The sequence below is a fragment of the Miniopterus natalensis genome, chromosome 11 (assembly GCF_054644295.1).
Source record: "Miniopterus natalensis isolate mMinNat1 chromosome 11, mMinNat1.hap1, whole genome shotgun sequence".
Lineage (NCBI taxonomy): Eukaryota > Metazoa > Chordata > Mammalia > Chiroptera > Miniopteridae > Miniopterus > Miniopterus natalensis.
Window position 1 is genome coordinate 4758546 of NC_142091.1, and position 16834 is coordinate 4775379.

At 50.2% G+C, this 16834-nt stretch overlaps 1 protein-coding gene across 2 annotated transcripts in view; it reads right to left on the reverse strand.

The window, feature by feature from the left end:
- Positions 1-6391: 6391 nt before the first annotated feature.
- The window catches only part of POU2F3 (POU class 2 homeobox 3), a 76412-nt gene continuing 65969 nt past the window's right edge, over positions 6392-16834 (reverse strand). For both annotated transcript variants that reach the window (XM_087822165.1, XM_087822164.1), the window contains exons 9-13: positions 15481-15617; positions 13909-14070; positions 8560-8626; positions 7355-7490; positions 6392-6431 (exon numbers count right to left, since the gene is read on the reverse strand). In XM_087822165.1, the coding sequence (XP_087678291.1) occupies positions 6392-6431; positions 7355-7490; positions 8560-8626; positions 13909-14070; positions 15481-15617 (542 nt within the window). The remainder of the gene's footprint in view (positions 6432-7354; positions 7491-8559; positions 8627-13908; positions 14071-15480; positions 15618-16834) is intronic.

A 16834-nucleotide genomic window follows, 5' to 3' on the forward strand; every position in this document is an offset into this window, starting at 1 on the left:
CGGCCCGCGCGTCAGGGGTCGGTCCTCGCGTCACCCGTCGCGGGGCCCGGGCGCAGCGTGAGACGGGAAGGCCCGGCCCGAGGGCGCCCGGCGCCCGCCCCCGTGCCCCGCGGCCGCCGCCCGTCGGGTCGCGGCGGGGGCTGCACGCGCGTCACGCGCGCGAAGCGCTGGGACCGGGGCGGGTGCGAGGCGCCGTCGCTTTGGGTAAAGACGCCGTTCCCGCGGGGGCCGAGCGGAGACCCGAGGGCGCGGGGCGCGGGCGGGCGGGCGCCCGTTCCGGGCCCGGGGCGGGCGGTCAGCGGCCTTATCCCGGCCCCGGCCGGCCGGCCCTTCGGGCTCCTCTGTGTCCCGGAGCCGGTCGCGCGGACTCTGCGCGGTTGCGGGTCAGCGGGAGGGGGGTGGACGGAGGCAGCGCCGGCCGCAGGGGCCGCGTGGACGGGCTCGTGCAGCGCCCGGTGCGCCCCCGCGGAGGACGTGCCCGGGTGGGCCGTGGGGGCCGGGAACCCGTCCCTCCCGCCCGCCCGGTCCGCCGGCGGCCAGCGGTGTCCGGAGCCGCGCGGGACCGCCGACGGGAGGTGCGCGCCGGGGGCGGCCCGTGGCCCGCGTCCCAGGCTCCACGCCCTCGCTCCCGCCGCGCGTGGGGCCAGAGAGTCCCGGGCCGAGGGTTTGTGAGGCGCAGCCTCGGACCCCAGTCCCGACCTGCCGGGCGCGGCCGCAGGGCTCCGGCCCGATGGCGCCGGTCCCCCGTGTCCTGCCCACCCCAGGGAGCCCGCGCCCTGCGGGGCGACCCGAGGGGCAGCCGGCGGCAGGACTCGGCTCCACAAACACCAGCCGGACACACCGGGAAAGCTGGTGGACAGTCTGAAATCCTCCCCGGGACCCGCCCTGGAGCTCGCGCCCTGGACCCCGAGGACCGAGGCCCCGCGCCCGGCCCCTCCCCAGGCGCCTCCCTTCACCTCTCCCCTAGGCCCCGAGGGCCCTTCTGCCTCTGTAACTTGTCTCCCGACGCCAGGCGCAGCTGGCTCACTTTTCCCACTTCTGTAATTTTGTAAATAAATTGTCTCCTATAGTTTGAGCCTTGGCTGTGAATTCTTTCTTAGCTAGAACTCAAGCAGAGGCTGCTGAACTTGAGGTCTGTCTGACTCCCGGCCTAACGCCTGCTGCCGGTTCTCCACCAGCAGTGCCAAGCACTTTACATACAGTAACTCTTTTAATTCTCACAACTCTTCAGGTTCCTCTATTGTTACCCCCATTTTACAAGCAAAAAACTGAGGGACAGAGCTTGCCCAAGGTGACTGATGAGTGGGCGGCAGGTTGGGGTATGAACCCAGGCAGTGTGGCTCTGGAGGTCATGGTTTTAATCACCAAGATACACCCGTTACTGGACGAGAATCTCCCCAGATATGTACTGGATTTTTCCGTATTCACAGCTCCTTACCTTAGTGACAGGCATTAGAAGGGCATTAGAAGTTGTTTAAAAAAAAGTAATAAATTCAATTTTGAAAAATCTTAGTTGTCTATCATATACTAGTCACAATGCCAGCCATGGGCCTACAAAGGCAAAGAGACAGCCTCAGCCACAAGGAGCCCCCACAGGAGAAGCTGCGGAGTCAGCAAAGGTGCTGCAGAAGATACAACAGGAGCGTCCTGAGTGCACAGCAGGACAGGCCCGCGTGGCCCTGCGTGCTCAGGGCGGGACTCCTAATTTGAGACCTGCGGCTAAGCTCATTCTCTGAGTTGGACCAAAAATCCTTAGTCTTAGGACCCCACAGCGGGGCCCACAGATCTTGAGTCAACTGAAGATCTAAGTATGAGATTTGAGAAGCGACAGCAACAGTTTTCCCCCTTTCTTTCCCCAACAACAATGACTGGTGGTTGGCCTTAGATTCACTTAGATTCACTTTTGCCTGATTAGATGCTGAAGAAGCTAACCAAGCTTTGGTTAAACTTTACTGGAATTGTGAGTTTTATGGAATCATGCAGCATAAAATGCTAATCAACGCTCACTTTCAGGTTTGAATCTATTCGACAACCGTCCAAGTCAATGGATAGTGAAAGTACTAGAGGCTGAGCAGTTAGACTATAATTCTGTTTTGTTTTGTTTCTTCATTAAAAACCATGGTCAAGCCCTCACTGGCTGGCTCAGTTGGTTAGAGCATTGTCCCATAAACCAAAAAGTTGTGAGTTCAATTCCTGGCTAACGGACATACCTAGGTTGCGGGTTTGACCCCTGGTTGTGGTGCATATGGGAGGGAGCCAATCAATGTTTTTCACATCAGTGTTTCCCTCTCTCACTCTCGCTCTCTCCCCCCCCCCATTCCTTTCTCTCTAAAAAAAATCAATTAAAAAACAGATCCTTGGGTAATTATTTAAAAAAACTAATCATGACCAAATAAAGAGCCCCAAAATAGACCCCCATAAATAGTCTCAGCTGATCTTTGACCAAGGAGCTAAGGCAATATAATGGAGAAATTATAGTCTTCAACGAATGGTGCTAGAACAACTGGACATCCACCTGCAAAAAAAAAAAAAATCTAGACACAGACTTTACAGCCTTCACAAAAATGAACTCGAATGATAGACCTAAAGGTAAAAAATAAAACTCCTAGCCTGGCCGACATGGCTCAGCGGTTCAGCATCAACCCAGGATCCAGGAGATCATGGTTCGACTCCCTGTCGGGGAACATGTCAGGGTTTCGGGTTTGATCCCCAGTAGGGAGTGCGCAGGAGGCAGCCGACCAATGACTCTCTCATCATTGATGCTTCTACCTCTCCCTCCCTTTCTCTTCCTCTCTGAAATCAATAAAGATATATTTAAAATAAAATAAAACTCCTAGAAGATAACATGGGAGAAAACCTAGATGACTCCGGCTATGATGACGACTTTTTAGATACAACACCAAAGACATGATCCATGCAATAAATAATTGAAAGTTGGACTTCATTATAATTAAAAACTTCTGCTCTGCAAAAGAAAATATCAAGATAATTAGAAGACAAGCCACAGATTTGACAGAAAATATTTTCAGAAGACATGTAGGACAAAGGAACATTATCTAAAATATACACAGAATTCTTAAAACTCAACAGTAAGAAACAACTGGGTTGAAAAGTGGGCCAAAGACCTTCACAGACAGCTCACCAAAAAGGTACACAGATGGAAATAATGCATAAGAAGATGCTCCACACCATATGTCACCAGGGAATTGCAAGCTAAAACAACAGTGAGATACCATTACACACCTTCCAGAAAGGCCCAAATCTGGAACAAGTCAACAGCAGATGCCGACACGGGTGCAGAGCAGCAGTAACCCTCGCTCCTCACTGGTGGGAATGCACCGTGGAGCAGCCGTTCTGAAAGCCAGCTTGGCAGTTTCTTATAAAACTAAATGTACTCTAGGCTCTTACCATACAATCCAGCAATCATGCTCCTTGGTATTCACTCAAAGGAACTGAAATTTTATATTCACACAAAAACCTGCATACAGGTGTTTATAGAAGCTTTATTTATAATAGCCCAAAGCTGGAAGAAACCAAGATGTCATGTCCTTCAGCAGGTGGACAAATGGTAACTAAACAGTGGTACATCCAGGCGAGAGAACGCTATTCAGAGCTAAAAAGAAATGAGCTCTCAAGCCCGAAGACACGGAGGAACCTTAAATGCCTATGACTAAGTGAAAATCAATCTGAAAAGGCTACACACTGTATAATTCCAACTGTATAACCTCTGAAAAAGGCAAAACTGTGGAGACAGTAGAGAAGTCAGTGGTAGGCAAGGGTGTAGGGAGCAGAGACAAACAGGCAGAGCACGGGGCCTTGAGGGCACCGGCGACTGTCAGTATGATATGACGATGGCGAACGTGTTCTGCTTTGTCCAGGTCTAGAATGCACAACCAGCACGAACGCTAAGGCAAACACAGACTTTGAGTGATTATGTGTCAACGTACATTCATCCTTCGTTAAAAAAAAAGTACTTCCTGAAGAGTGATATTGAGAATGGGGGCGGCTGTGCGTGTGGGGGCAGGCAGTGTGTGAGAAATCTCTATGTCATCTCAATTTTGTTGTAAATCTAAAACTGCTATAAAAATAATGTATTATTTTAAAGTTCAAATGGATGTAAACCAGAGTCTTGGACAGTGCAGATCAACTTTTAGCACTCACCTGAGCAAGCTGTCAGGGCGGCCAGGGTTTCTGCAGGGAAGGCCCGCTGGGCGCGTGAGTGTGGGGCGAGTGCGTGCCCGAGTGCACGCATGTGGGCCGTGGCTCCCGGGCGGCGGCCCTCCGCAGACTTAAGTCCCTGCTGAAGGCTCCCTTTGCTGTCTTTTTTTACATACCAAGCCTCTTTCAACTAGCACTTTTCTTGAGAAACTAACTACTAATAGTCCTTGCCCCACTTCATGGCAGGATATATTAATTTTAATATGAGCCCCATTCAAATATCAAGAATAGTTAACTCACCCGGCCAGCCTGGCTCAATGGCTGACCGTCAGCCTAGGATCCAGGAGATCGGGGTTCAGTTCCTGGTCAGGGCACATGCCCGGGTTGGGGGCTCAAACCCCCATGGGGGGCGTGCAGGAGGCTGCCAATCAGTGACTCTCATCATTGATGTTTCTCTCTCCCTCTCCCTCCCACTCTCTGAAATCAAGAAAGACATATTAAAAAATAAAAAGAACAGTTAACTCTTACTCATTTATGTATAGATTTTCCACTTGGATATTATTATTTGCAATACATGTCTAATCCCAATTTCAGTTTTCCCCCTTCAGCCATTATATTTTTGAAGGGCCCCCCCTTTCCCACAGGTCATAGTTTACCTCAGGAATAGTAACTATTTAAATTTTTATTAACCGAAGAAAAAAACACAAGACAGTTTCCCTGTCCCTTAAGCCCCTCACCAAAGTCACAGCACCTTCCAAAGCCAGTATATATGATTAGTAAATTATTATTTGCCTTAAATGTCTGTTGCTTCCCATTGTGAATTATGAATAATTGACCTTCAGGATATCGGAGACATGAGCTGTTAGTCTCAGCTAAGTCTTCAAATGACTTGACCTTAAATATTTACCAATCTCCCACTTACAAAATGAGGAAACCAATCTCTTGCCTTCTCTGCCTTAAGGCAATTCTGCCAAAAAGAGGAAGAACTCTGAACTCTTTAGAGCCCCGCATTAATGTATGTCGTCTTCAGCATTAATTTTGGGAGTAACAGACTTAAGGCATTAACTGGAAATACCTTCCCCATCCCACTTCATCATATGCACTCACATCCCCCAACAACAGAAGACACAGGACAGTCATCTAAACCTCTTTTATCAATAGTGGAACAGTTTATATCTTCACTACACACATTTACTTAGGAACAGGGAGATTCCTTTGAATCCCAACACTTCCTTGGATATGCAGTGTTTCTCTCTAGGTTACTGTTTCTAGAATGGCTTCACGTGACATCTACACACTGGCCCACAAAGGAGCCTGGAAATAATGTTTCATGAAGTCAACAGGAATTCCTAGCACATGTGGGAACTCTTGTGGGAGCTAGCACAGTATTTCACACTTTGATATTTTTCTCTTTTTTTTTTTTGAAGAAGATAACATATTACAGAGACATGTTCAAAATTCACACCTGAGTTAAATATTTTGCTGGAAAGTCCACGTTAAGGAGAGACATGCAGCGCGGGGGAGGCACTGGCAGGTGCTCTGCCAGCACGACCGCCACGGGTGTGCCCCCTGCTCTCCTCCTGCGGCGGGAGGAGGAGGCCTGCTCCCCAGCCTGCGGCGGGTGCAGCCGACAGAAGAGCGCCCGTGGGCAGAGAAGCGTGCCCAGGGCCAGGGCCTCGGCCTTGGTGAAGAGGGGGCTTGGAGAACAAAATCATGAATGGACTTGGCTCTAGAAAAGGAGGCAGGGCTAAGGAGGAAGCTGGGTGAGAGGAGATTCAGTCAGAAAACGCTGCACAGAGAAAACGTCAAGGCTTTGGTGGGGACATCAGATTCAAATCTCTTCACAGGTTTCAGAAGCAGCTCAGAGATTGCGGCTAAGTTCAGAGTTAAAACCACCGTCTCCCTCTGCACTTCGGCACCCCAGGCAAACGGCGTCCCCAGAGCGAGTGGCGCTGTCTGAAGCACCTAGCGCTAGAGCGGGCGTGGGCACAGGCGAGGAGGGCCAACTTCTGGGACTGCTATATATTTCAGGGACACTAGGAGTCAGCACATGGTTCAATCACAGTTAAATCTCCGGAGGCCCTTGCTCATGAAGAAGGCGACAGCTTAGGTTCAGTGATAGGGGGGATTCTCTTCTGCTCTTCTGAAGGTCGCCCGTCCACACCGAGAAGGATGACTCCCTCCGCCCAGGGGGGAGTAGAGGGCCAGGTGGAATAGGAGAAACTTTTTGGTCTCAGTGGAGGTAGGTGGGATGATTCCATCGGTACCAAGATCTGGAAGGGAGAAAGAAACAAGCAAATTGTAAAGCTGCTAATGGGAAGATGGGAATGCGCAGCAGCTACGAATAGGCACAGGGTTTCTTTCTGGGGTGATGAAATGTTCTGCAGTTAGGTAATAGTGAGAGTTGCATGGCCTTGTGACTATACTAAAAACCACTGAATCGTACACTTTAAAATTATAAATTTTATGGCGTATGAATTATACCTCAAATAAAATTTTTAAATGTACATTATATGGTTTTCTTTCCTATTTTTGGTGGGGGTGGTTGAGCAGCTCCAACTTTTGGGGCTGTGCAACGATGGGCCAATGAGAGCAGGTGCCCTGCTCAACTACCTGGGTTTGGACAAGTGGGTTCATCTCTTCAGACAAGCTCAGGTCTTTAACCTGTCACCTTACCTTCAAGTCCCTCTTGTGTTCTGAGTCAAGGAAGAATCTCTTAAGGCATCAGCTATGAAAATACTTTTTAGAGTAGATTCTTTGGCCCAAGAGGCTACTTTCCCCCAAGTGCATCCTAACTTCCCTCTCTGACTGTCAGGCAGGCTCAAAGCTCAGGGTCACATGAGAACACCCCAGAACAGGATTCCTGGCAGGAAGAGGAGAACTCATACGCCAAGTGAAGGGCTTGGCCCTTTCTGACACAAGTGTTTGGAAATTTCCACCTTCCCAGTGAGGACAGAAATGTTGGCTTTGTTGACGTGAGCTCCTTGCCAGGAATGCTCGCTGGCTGAAGCTTTTCTTTTAAATCCCACTCCCTAGGGATAAAGTCCAGTTTGGTTCTCTACTCTATCCCCTCTCTGCCATCCCATTCCCTTTTTCCAACCCCGTGACTGCTTTTTTCCCCAAGGTTTTGACCCAGCCTCTCACATTGTCCCCTGGCCCTGCTGGAATGTCGCTGGTTTCCCCCCTCCCTTCTTACCCTGAGGAGTTAAAGCCGGAGGAGGAGTTCACGGCTGCTTTGGAGTTATTTTGAGATGCAGTGGGGCTGCTGGCGTGAAGTCCTGAGCTGGGAGAGGAAGGCCTGCTGTTGTTCCCCGGGGAGCAGGATGATGTTACTGAGGATGAGGAGAGGGGAAAACAAGGGGAGGCAATGTGGCCGGGTCCTGCGGGGGACCTGCGAAGCGGCCCTGCGAAGCACCACCCACAAAGGGGCCTGACCCTCTCCCCCCCGTCCCCCGGCTCCTGCCGCATTAGCTTTAGCACCCAGACCCAGAAGGTTCCCATCATGAATGTTCTCAAGCCAGGCCCTGAAGAGTGGCACAGGGGGTTCTGCAAGTCCTAGACTCGCCAGACACACGGAGGACAGGTGCCAGCACCATCCTGTCCTGTCGCAGGTCACACTCTGGGCTGTGCCTCTGCAGCCCCAGCCCCAGACCAAGAGGCGGGAAGGGAAAGGGAACAAGAAGCGTCAGAGAGAGGAGGGGGAGGAAGGAGGGCGTGCGCCTAGGGACTGCCGGCCCCCTGGTGCTCTGCGGAAGGCACGTGGTCTTCCAGACAGAGCAGGAGGAGCAAGGAGACCCAAGCCCGGGCCCCAGGCTAAGCAGCCCTGTGGCCACTGGCTTTGCTCCCTGAAACTCATTTTGTGCTCTGCAAAGTGGTAGATTTGGATTTAACTGAGCTCTGTATTTGTGTTTTCCAAATAGCATTCCATGGACAAGGTGACATATATTTTACCACCCAAACTAAGATATTTTGAGGAGTGGAGAGGAATGCTATTGATAACGTCAGGACGAGGCAGACACCAGGACTGTCCTGGGCGCATCCAGACATAGGTCACCCTATTTAGATTTTTGAAATGCTGTAGGCACTTTTTGAAAAGTAGGGTTCTGTAGGAAACCAGTTGGAAAACCCTGCCTTCCTTTAGCCTCCCACCCAGCTCCCTCAGGCATATATAATGTACTTGAGTGCTGAGAAGTGCTGCAATCAAAATAAAACAAAAATAAACACTTGTTTAAACTTTGCTTCCTCAGCATTTCCCAAACTTACTTGATCATGGAACCCTTTTCCTCCAGCACAGACTTTAATATTATTTGAAATACACGTAGGTAATTCTGACTTAGGTAAGTACCTTTCATTCTTTAAAGGAATTCTGGTGTTATTCAGAAACTTCATTTCAAAGCTCACCTGTTCCAGACATGGTGCTATGGACAGGAGGGATGGAGAGGGGGCCCAGAGACCCAGAGGGAGAGACCTGAAAGGCAACAGAAGGTTGTAAATGTCCATTTCTGCTCCCTTCTCCAACCTTGGCTGGGTCCCAGACTCTGCAGAGACCAGGTCTTTGCTTTCTTGACGATTTCCTAGTTCAAACCTACATCCTGTCCTATTTCATAGGAAGGCTACTGAACCACATACCACAACAAGCTCCAGCTTTACCCTGCCCCCATAGCTCCCTGTGCCAACACCAGGTCCTGCCCACCCTGCTTGTGTCCCCTGGAAGGTTTCTTGGCACTGCCAGGTCAAAGCTGTGCTCTAGTGCTCTGGCAATGAAAGGAACATGCCTCTTAGACCCTGCTGTGGCAAACACTATTTTTCAGTCCCCACTTCTTCCTGGTAAAAGACGCCAGCTTTTGCTCAAAGCACCAGCAAAGCACCAGCCCTGACAACGCTGTCTCGGGCTTCCCAGCCGGATGCACAAGTGGACCATCAACTCTCCAGAGATGACTGGAGGAGTTGAACTTCAGTCTCTGAAGCTTTTAATTTTGCCCTGGAGACCTAACAGCATCATCAACTCTGGGATTTTGGAAGGGACCTAAGATAATTTACTTTACCCTCCGACATAGTTCAGGAATCTCCCCCTCAGTGTTACTATCCTAGAACTTAACAAGATGAAATAGAAAGACTTGGCTCCACCAACTATCTGTGTGACTTTGGGCAAGTTACATAACCCCACTGAGATTTCGTTTTCTCATCTGTAAACTAGCAGCAATACTTCCCTTATAGTTTCTTTTAATTAACAATTAACATGATAATGTTCATTAAGCTTCCAACTCAATAACTGGCAAGGGGTGCCAGGCGAGGTGGGTGCCAGTGCCCTTCCTTCCTGAACTGAAATCTTCATGCTTTCCCTCCCCTGCTCTTCTCGTGCTGACAGGCGAAGCTCTGATGAATGCTTTCCAAAGACATCAGAAGGAAGTTCTGCTCAAGGAGCTGGGATCTGATGTTCCTTCCCTCCCCGTTTGTAACATCCATCCCAACAGGAGGAGGCAGGCACTCACTTCCTAATTCATCAGCAATGCCCTGCTGCTTGCATCCGCCTGCCCGTCTACGGTGAGCATCCTCGGGGTCCCGAAGGGCGGGCGCAGGTGTGGGTGGCTTGGTAAGAGGCGTTATCAATGACCTCTCTCCCTCTCTCCTCCCCTCCCTTCTGCCACATCCAGGAAATTCATTGTTTTTAAATAAATAATGTATTTAGTGACTGTGACCAGCTTTTAAGAAGTTTCCTTCTGGAGACAGGTTATGCACAAGCAAGCAGACATATATATGGTTCCCCCCTTTCCAATGTTTAAAAAAATTTTTTTTAAATCTTTATTGTTGAGAGTATTACAGATGCCCCTGTTTTCCCCCATTGTCCCCCTCCACCCACTTCCCGCCCCGCCCCAGGCTTTCACTGCACTGTCGTCTGTGTCCATGGGCTATGCATATATGTCCATAAGTTCTCTGGTTAATCTCTGCCCCCCCTTCCCTCTGAGATTCGTCAGTCTGTTCCATGTTTCATGCCTCTGGACCTATTTTGTCCATCAGTTTATTTTGTTCATTAGATTCCACATATAAGTGAGATCATTAACACTTGTCTTTCTCTGACTGGCTTGTTTCGCTTAGCACAATACTCTTCAGGTCCCACCGTGCCGTCTCAAAGGGTAAGAGATCCTCCCTTTTTACAGCTGCAAATGGCAGCATTCTGCCCGCACTGGTCCACACCACGTTGCTTTTTATTTTTTCCTGAACTGTATACCTTGGAGATCATTTCGTATTAGGAACAGGAGAAACTATGTCCTAATCCCAAAGAGGCTGTCCCAGTGAGGCCCGAGAGAGGGTCAGAACATTTTCTCTACCTGCTTTCTTCATAACACTGCAAGTAGAAATGTAATTGTTCATTTAATGTCTCCGGCTCCCCACTGGGCTGCAGACTTGGTGAGGGCAGAATGGTGCCTGTGCGGCTGGCTCACTGTTACATCCTCAGTGTCGACTACAGTGCTTGGAACTTTGCAGGGGCTCAGCAGATACATGTTGAATGAATGATGAGACCAAGTCAGCCTCCTGGGCAGCTCCCTCGTGTGCCACTGCTCTTCCCCTGCTGGTGTCCTCGGTTGGGACTGAACCACAGTGAAAACCTCTCTCCATTCGCTCTAAACAAAGCACCCCCTTTAAAGATTCCAATGTGCTTATGACCTGGTCCAATTTCCTTAGCATGACCTACAACACCCTAACAATCCAGCCCGCCAACCTCTCCGCTTCTTCATTCACATTCTCCCTCACTCGCTGGGGTCCAACCCAGTCAAGCCTTCTATGCCCCCTCTCTCCACCACGCCAGCCCCAGGGCCTTTGTGCAGTTTCCTCTGCCTACGAGGTCCTTCCCTGTGCTGTCTCCTCCCTGTCCTCCGGACCCACACCTTTTCCCCATTAACATCCACTCATTCTTCTGCTGTCTGTTTGAACTTCACTCCTCAGAGGAGCTCTGACACCTGGACTAGGTTAGGTCCCTCAAATACCCATACATCTCCTCTGAAGGCTTCAGCACAAATAGCATTTGTTTGTCTGTTTTCCCTGCTGGACTGTAAGCAGGGGTCACAGGGTCCTGTACTCCACTGTATCCCAGTGCCAAACATATCACGGGTGCTCAAGAAATATTTAAGAAAGGAATGATGAATGAATATCGCATTGCTTCCAACTTAAAATTTTAACAGACTCTCATAGTTTTTAGAGTATTCTGGTATCAAGGCCCATCATGATCTGGCCGTTATCAATCTCTCTGTCTTAGTCCCAAACCCTTGGCTCCAACCAGACTGAAATGCATGTGAGTCCCCAGACACAGCATGCTGCTTTGGAGCCCCACACCTCATTCCTCATGTGAGCTTCTAACCTGCTCTTCAAGTAAGCGGGTGTCAGCCCTCTCAGACCGACCCCAGTGTTTCTATCAGTGTTCCTGTAGCACTCCTGCAGAGCTCCTCACACCCACATGACCCCTTGCACCTATTTCATTGCAATTTCTTGCCTTTTCTGCTTCTCCTTTTCAGTTTCTTCCCTTGATTCTCTCTTTTGCCAATCCCTCAGGCGCCGGTGTTCTGTAGGGCTGAGACCTGGGCTTCCCTCTTTGTTTCCTCTGTGCAGACTCCACAGGTGAGCTCCTTTCCCCCCAGGATTTCAACCACCTTGTGTATGCTTAGGACTCCCTGATCCATATCTCTACCCCAGCCTTCTCTCCTGACCTCCAGACTCATAATTCTAAGTGCCCATGGACATTGCTACTGGGTGTCCCACAGGCCTCACTAAATATCATAATAATGGAAAGAACTGAAATGATTACTTTTTCCAATTCCCGAACTAGCTCCTCCCATGTTTGCTTGTCCCACCTACCCAATCAGCCCAACCTGAATGCCGAGAGTCATCCCAGAGTGTTCTCTTTCCTTCATCACTCTCCGTGTCCCCAACTTTCAGTTTGTTAGCCAACACCTAATAATTTCACCTTCTAATTATCTCCTGAATCTTTCCCAGTCCCCTCATTCTTACCACTTGCTTTTGCTTCAGCCCCCATTTCTCTCCTCCCAGCCTCTCAAGCAACCTCTTATACTGAAGTTAGAATGGTCATTCTAAGCCTTAATCTTTTTAACATTGCACATAGTCCCTTAAGTCTGGCCTTTGCTGATCTATCCAGTCTCATCTTTCAACATTTCTTCCACATGGAACCGCCTTTGGTCCCGTGAAATTACATTATATTCCCTCTGACCTGAACCACTGTCCTCCTACTTTCCCCCTGGGAAAACCCCACCTCCCTGCTTTTTTGCCTCTCCATTCCTTTTTGCATTTTAGACTTAGCCCAAGTATTAATTATCTCCTTGGGGAAGCCTTCCCCAACCACTGCCTCCCAGGCTTTATTAGCTGTGACTACTAAGTTCTCCTAGAGAAATTGTCATGTTGTTTATCATTTGTTTATTTGACTGTTTCCCCTGCTAGGCAATGAGGTCCTCTGAGAGAGGGGACAAATACTATTTACTTGTATACATATTGGTGTTTCTGCACAAACACCAATGTGTAGTAGATAGTCAATAATGTTTGGTGAGAGAATGAATAACAGTGTAGTTTTATGGAACTGCCTAGACCAGGCTGAATTTCATTCATCCTTGAGTGCTAAAGACTCAAGGACATCACCATTATCCCCAACTTTCGTAACCTTCAGTCATCACTGTCTCCAAGGACAGAGAAGAACCTCGCATGCCCAGCCTCTAGGCCCCATCTCTTCGCTGGATAGAGATGATGTTTTTACTCTCCAAACTTCCAGGTCTGCCTGAACTCCAAATTATTCCCAGCTCTGACTTCTCCCCTGACTGCCAGAATTATAGATAGAACTGTCTGCTTGACACTTCCTCTTGGACGTCTAGGAGTCACGTCCAACTTATACGACCAACTCTAAATTCTTAGTCTTTCCCCTCAAACCAGTTCCTCCTGAGTCTTCATCATCTCAAAAAAAATGGCAGCATCTTCCAACCCGCTGCTCAGGCTAAAACTCTTGAAGTCATCTTTACCTCATTTGTCACAGTCCACACCGGAGCTATAAGCACGTCTTGCTGGCTCCACAGTTGATGCATATTCAGAATTCAACCGCTTGTCCGCACCACCATGGCTTCCACCCTGCCCAAGCCTCCCTGCTCTTAGCCTGGTTACTGTAATTCTCCTAGCTGGTCTCCTGCTTCCACACAAGTTTTTCTCTACACAGCAGCCCATGTCAGCCAGTGCAGGCTTCTCTGCTTAGAGCTCTCCAGCGACTTATTTCATAAACCTAAAAGCCAGGGTCCTTTCAATGGCCTCCGGACCCTGGGTGATCTGCGTCCTCTTACTTCTCTCACATCACCTCCTCCTTCTGGCCTCCTTCCTTGCTCTGCCCCAGTTACACTGGCATTCTCGCTATTCCTCTAACACGCCAGGTAGTCTCATTCACTGGTCCCTCTGCCTGGAACTCTCTTTCCTTGAGATATTTCTCTTTCAACATTTAGATCTCTGCTCAAATGTCACCTTATCAGAGAAGTCCTTTCTGACCTCTCTATTAAAAAGCATCTCACGATCGCTTTCATCTCCCCACCCTTTGTTATTCCTCTGTATATTACATATTTAATATACAGCATCTATTTGCTCATCTATTTACTTAATGCAGCCATTAACCCCCAGACCCCATCTTCCCCAGGATGGAGAAGACTTTTTGGCCCTCCAGCCATCATTTCCCCCAGTGCTTGGCAGGCAGCTTGCTTCCTGGCCACTCACCAGACGGGAAGTATAGATGGGTGATTTGATGGGTGTGGCCACAGGACAGTTGATTCGCTTCTCCTTTTGGCGTCTGTTGCAGAACCAGACCCTTACCACCTCCTTCTCCATGGACAGCTGCTCTGCAATCATGGAGATCTCCTCTGAGCTAGGTTTGGGGTTCTACAGAGACCGAAGGGATAGAGGGTCAGGAGAAGGAATAGGGTCAAGAGCTGGGGGAGGGAGAGATGTTCCAAGGAAGCAGGATAAGACAACCACTGGATGGAAAGCTTTAGGACAGGCCCAGGATGGGGTACGGGCTCATCACTTACTGCGTGTCCTTAAATTTTCTTAACCTCCCTGAGCCTCAGTCCCATCATCTATGAAATGAGAATAATAATGCCTACCAAAAAGGATTACTGTGAGGATTGAATGAGAAAATGTGTGTAGAATGCCGAACACAGGGCCTGATACAGATTCTCTTCTCTTACTCCTTCCTTCAGGAGGAGTTCTGAAAGGAACAGTCTTGGTGAGTTACGTGGGGACAAGAAGAACCCTCAGACCCTGCTCTCCTCTGTGACCTGTCCTCATAACCTGGTGTGTTTCTCTTGTGGCATTGCTTCCTGTCCTACCTCAAAATAGGAAATGATAAAGCTAAAACACGTGAATCCATCAAGACTGTGGAAATATAGGTCACACTCTGTTCTGACCCCTACTACACTCACCTAGTCTTTGATCTCAGCCCTTTCCTCCCTCCTACACCTTCCCTTACTCTTGCTGCTCTGAGAAACCTAATCGGAAGAAAAAGCCAGCTCCTGTCACCCTGCCATCAGGATGCAGCCATCAAATCCTTGAACCAGATGTACTGCAGAACCTGCTGGAGGCGCCGGAGTCCTGGAGGCCGAGGCCTGCAGCCTGAAGTGGGCCACAGGCACTACCTGTAGGGACTGAGGGGTGGAGGTGCAGGCCCTGGAGGTTGGTGCCTGAGGGATCCTGATTGGAAGCTCTTTGGACCACACCTGTTTCTCCTCTCCCTCACCCAGCTCCCAGGGGATGCATAGTTAATATTATCTTCCACACACAGGCTCAAGGCTCTGCTTTTGCTACAAGGTAAAGAATGTCTGGATATAATATGATTACAAGTATTTAAATGTACATGGAAAAGAGAAATGAAAGGAAACACATTCAGAAGCATTTGATGATGACTTTCTTCCTTCTACATCTCTGTCTTTTCCTGATTGTTTACAGTAAGTATTTATTATATTTATAATTTGAAAACTACAAGCAATGCATAGAAAATGAAGAATTTATATGCCACGCCCTGACTGTGCTCCCTTTACTTCAACTGGCCACAGAGCTGCACTCTCTTCCCGGACCCCACATATTCTTCACGTCTCCTGTGAGGGACAGTGGGCGTCAGGAGGCGCTGGGGCAGGAAGGGTCAGCGGGGGATGTTCCTGCCCCTGAGATAAAGGGCAGACTTTCACGCAAAGCCCTGGGTGTCTGTAGAGGGGGTGCCAGGTGAAGGTGGCGCAGGGTTGGCGGCATGAGGCCCACATTCACCCGCGTCTGCTCCCACCCAGAGCCACTCACATCTTGAAACCTCTTCTCCAGAGTCAGGCGGATGTTGGTCTCGATGCTGGTGCGCTTCTTCCTCTTCCTGCTGAACACTTCGCCCAGGGCGGGGTAAGAGCTGGGCGCGCTCGCCGAGGGGTCAGAGGGAGAGGATTCTGTGGGAGGCAAGAGGGCGGGGGGAGCTCAAAGGGGGCAGGACGGCCAGTCCTGTCCTGATGGGCCTGCGGTGGGCTCTGCAGTGGCGTCCTCAGGACGACGCACCTCCCCCAGCCAGGGGAACCGGACAGACCAAAAATACTGCTTCTCCTCGCGGTTCTGGGCAAGGTCCTTCTTGACACCCACAGCACCTCGTGTCTGAGCCATGGTTTAGGGACACCCAGACATCACAGGCAGTGGGGGTGAGTGGGGGCAGGCAGAGCTCCTGCAAGGACCGCTCCTGATCTGTCCCGTGAGTGCGCCTGGGTGTGAACACCACGTACCCTGAGGACGGCAGTTGGAGCTAAAAGCAGGGGCCCTTGGTGGTAGAATGTTGTGCTGAAGCTGTTTTCTTTTCAGTTTGAGTGTTGGAGCTAAGGCTGTTTGATTAATAGTCAGGAATATCCCTTAGGAGGGATTCAGGTGTCAGATGGGGATCACACTAGAAACAATCTATAAGGCCCTTTCCCAAAGGTCCTCAGTCCCTTTGACCATGCCTCTTGCCCTGGTGCTCAGGGGCGGCTGTGGAGGGCAGCCTGTGGAGGGAGCTTCCTTGCCCCTCCCATGTTTCCACGTGGAGGGGCTTCGAAGGGGTAACAGCCCTGGCTGCCCACCCACTGTCCCCACAGGGACCACAAACTGACACCTTGACTGAACGAAGCACAGCCCTGTCACTGCCTCTGCTCCTTTCTTCTTGGCTAAACCACTGGTTCTCAACCAGGGGCAATTCTGTATCACCGCTCCCCCCAGGGGACATCTGGCAATATCTGGAGACATTCTGGGATGGGTGCTACTAGCATCTAGTGGGCAGAGAACAAGGGTGCTGCCAAATAGGACGGCCCCCCACAGCAACGAGCTGCCTGGCCGAGACGCTGACAGTGCCGTAGCCGAGATGCTGTCCCTGGCCACAAGGCCTTCCATTCATCATTCCAAACATTTGTCCCTAGACTTCCATCCCTCACCTTCGGGAACGCCTCCCTGGTCACCACATCTGGCTGAATTTTCCTGCAAACTCCACTCCTGCTGTAAGGCATTCTGGACCAGCCTAGCTCACAGCAGCCCCTTCCCTCTGAAAACCTACTCAGGACCAGCCGGGTAAGGACCTTCTGTCACGTCTACTGCCCCCTCCTCCCGGTGAGACTCTGGAGAGCACACTTCCCTCTCCCCCGGGCCTGGA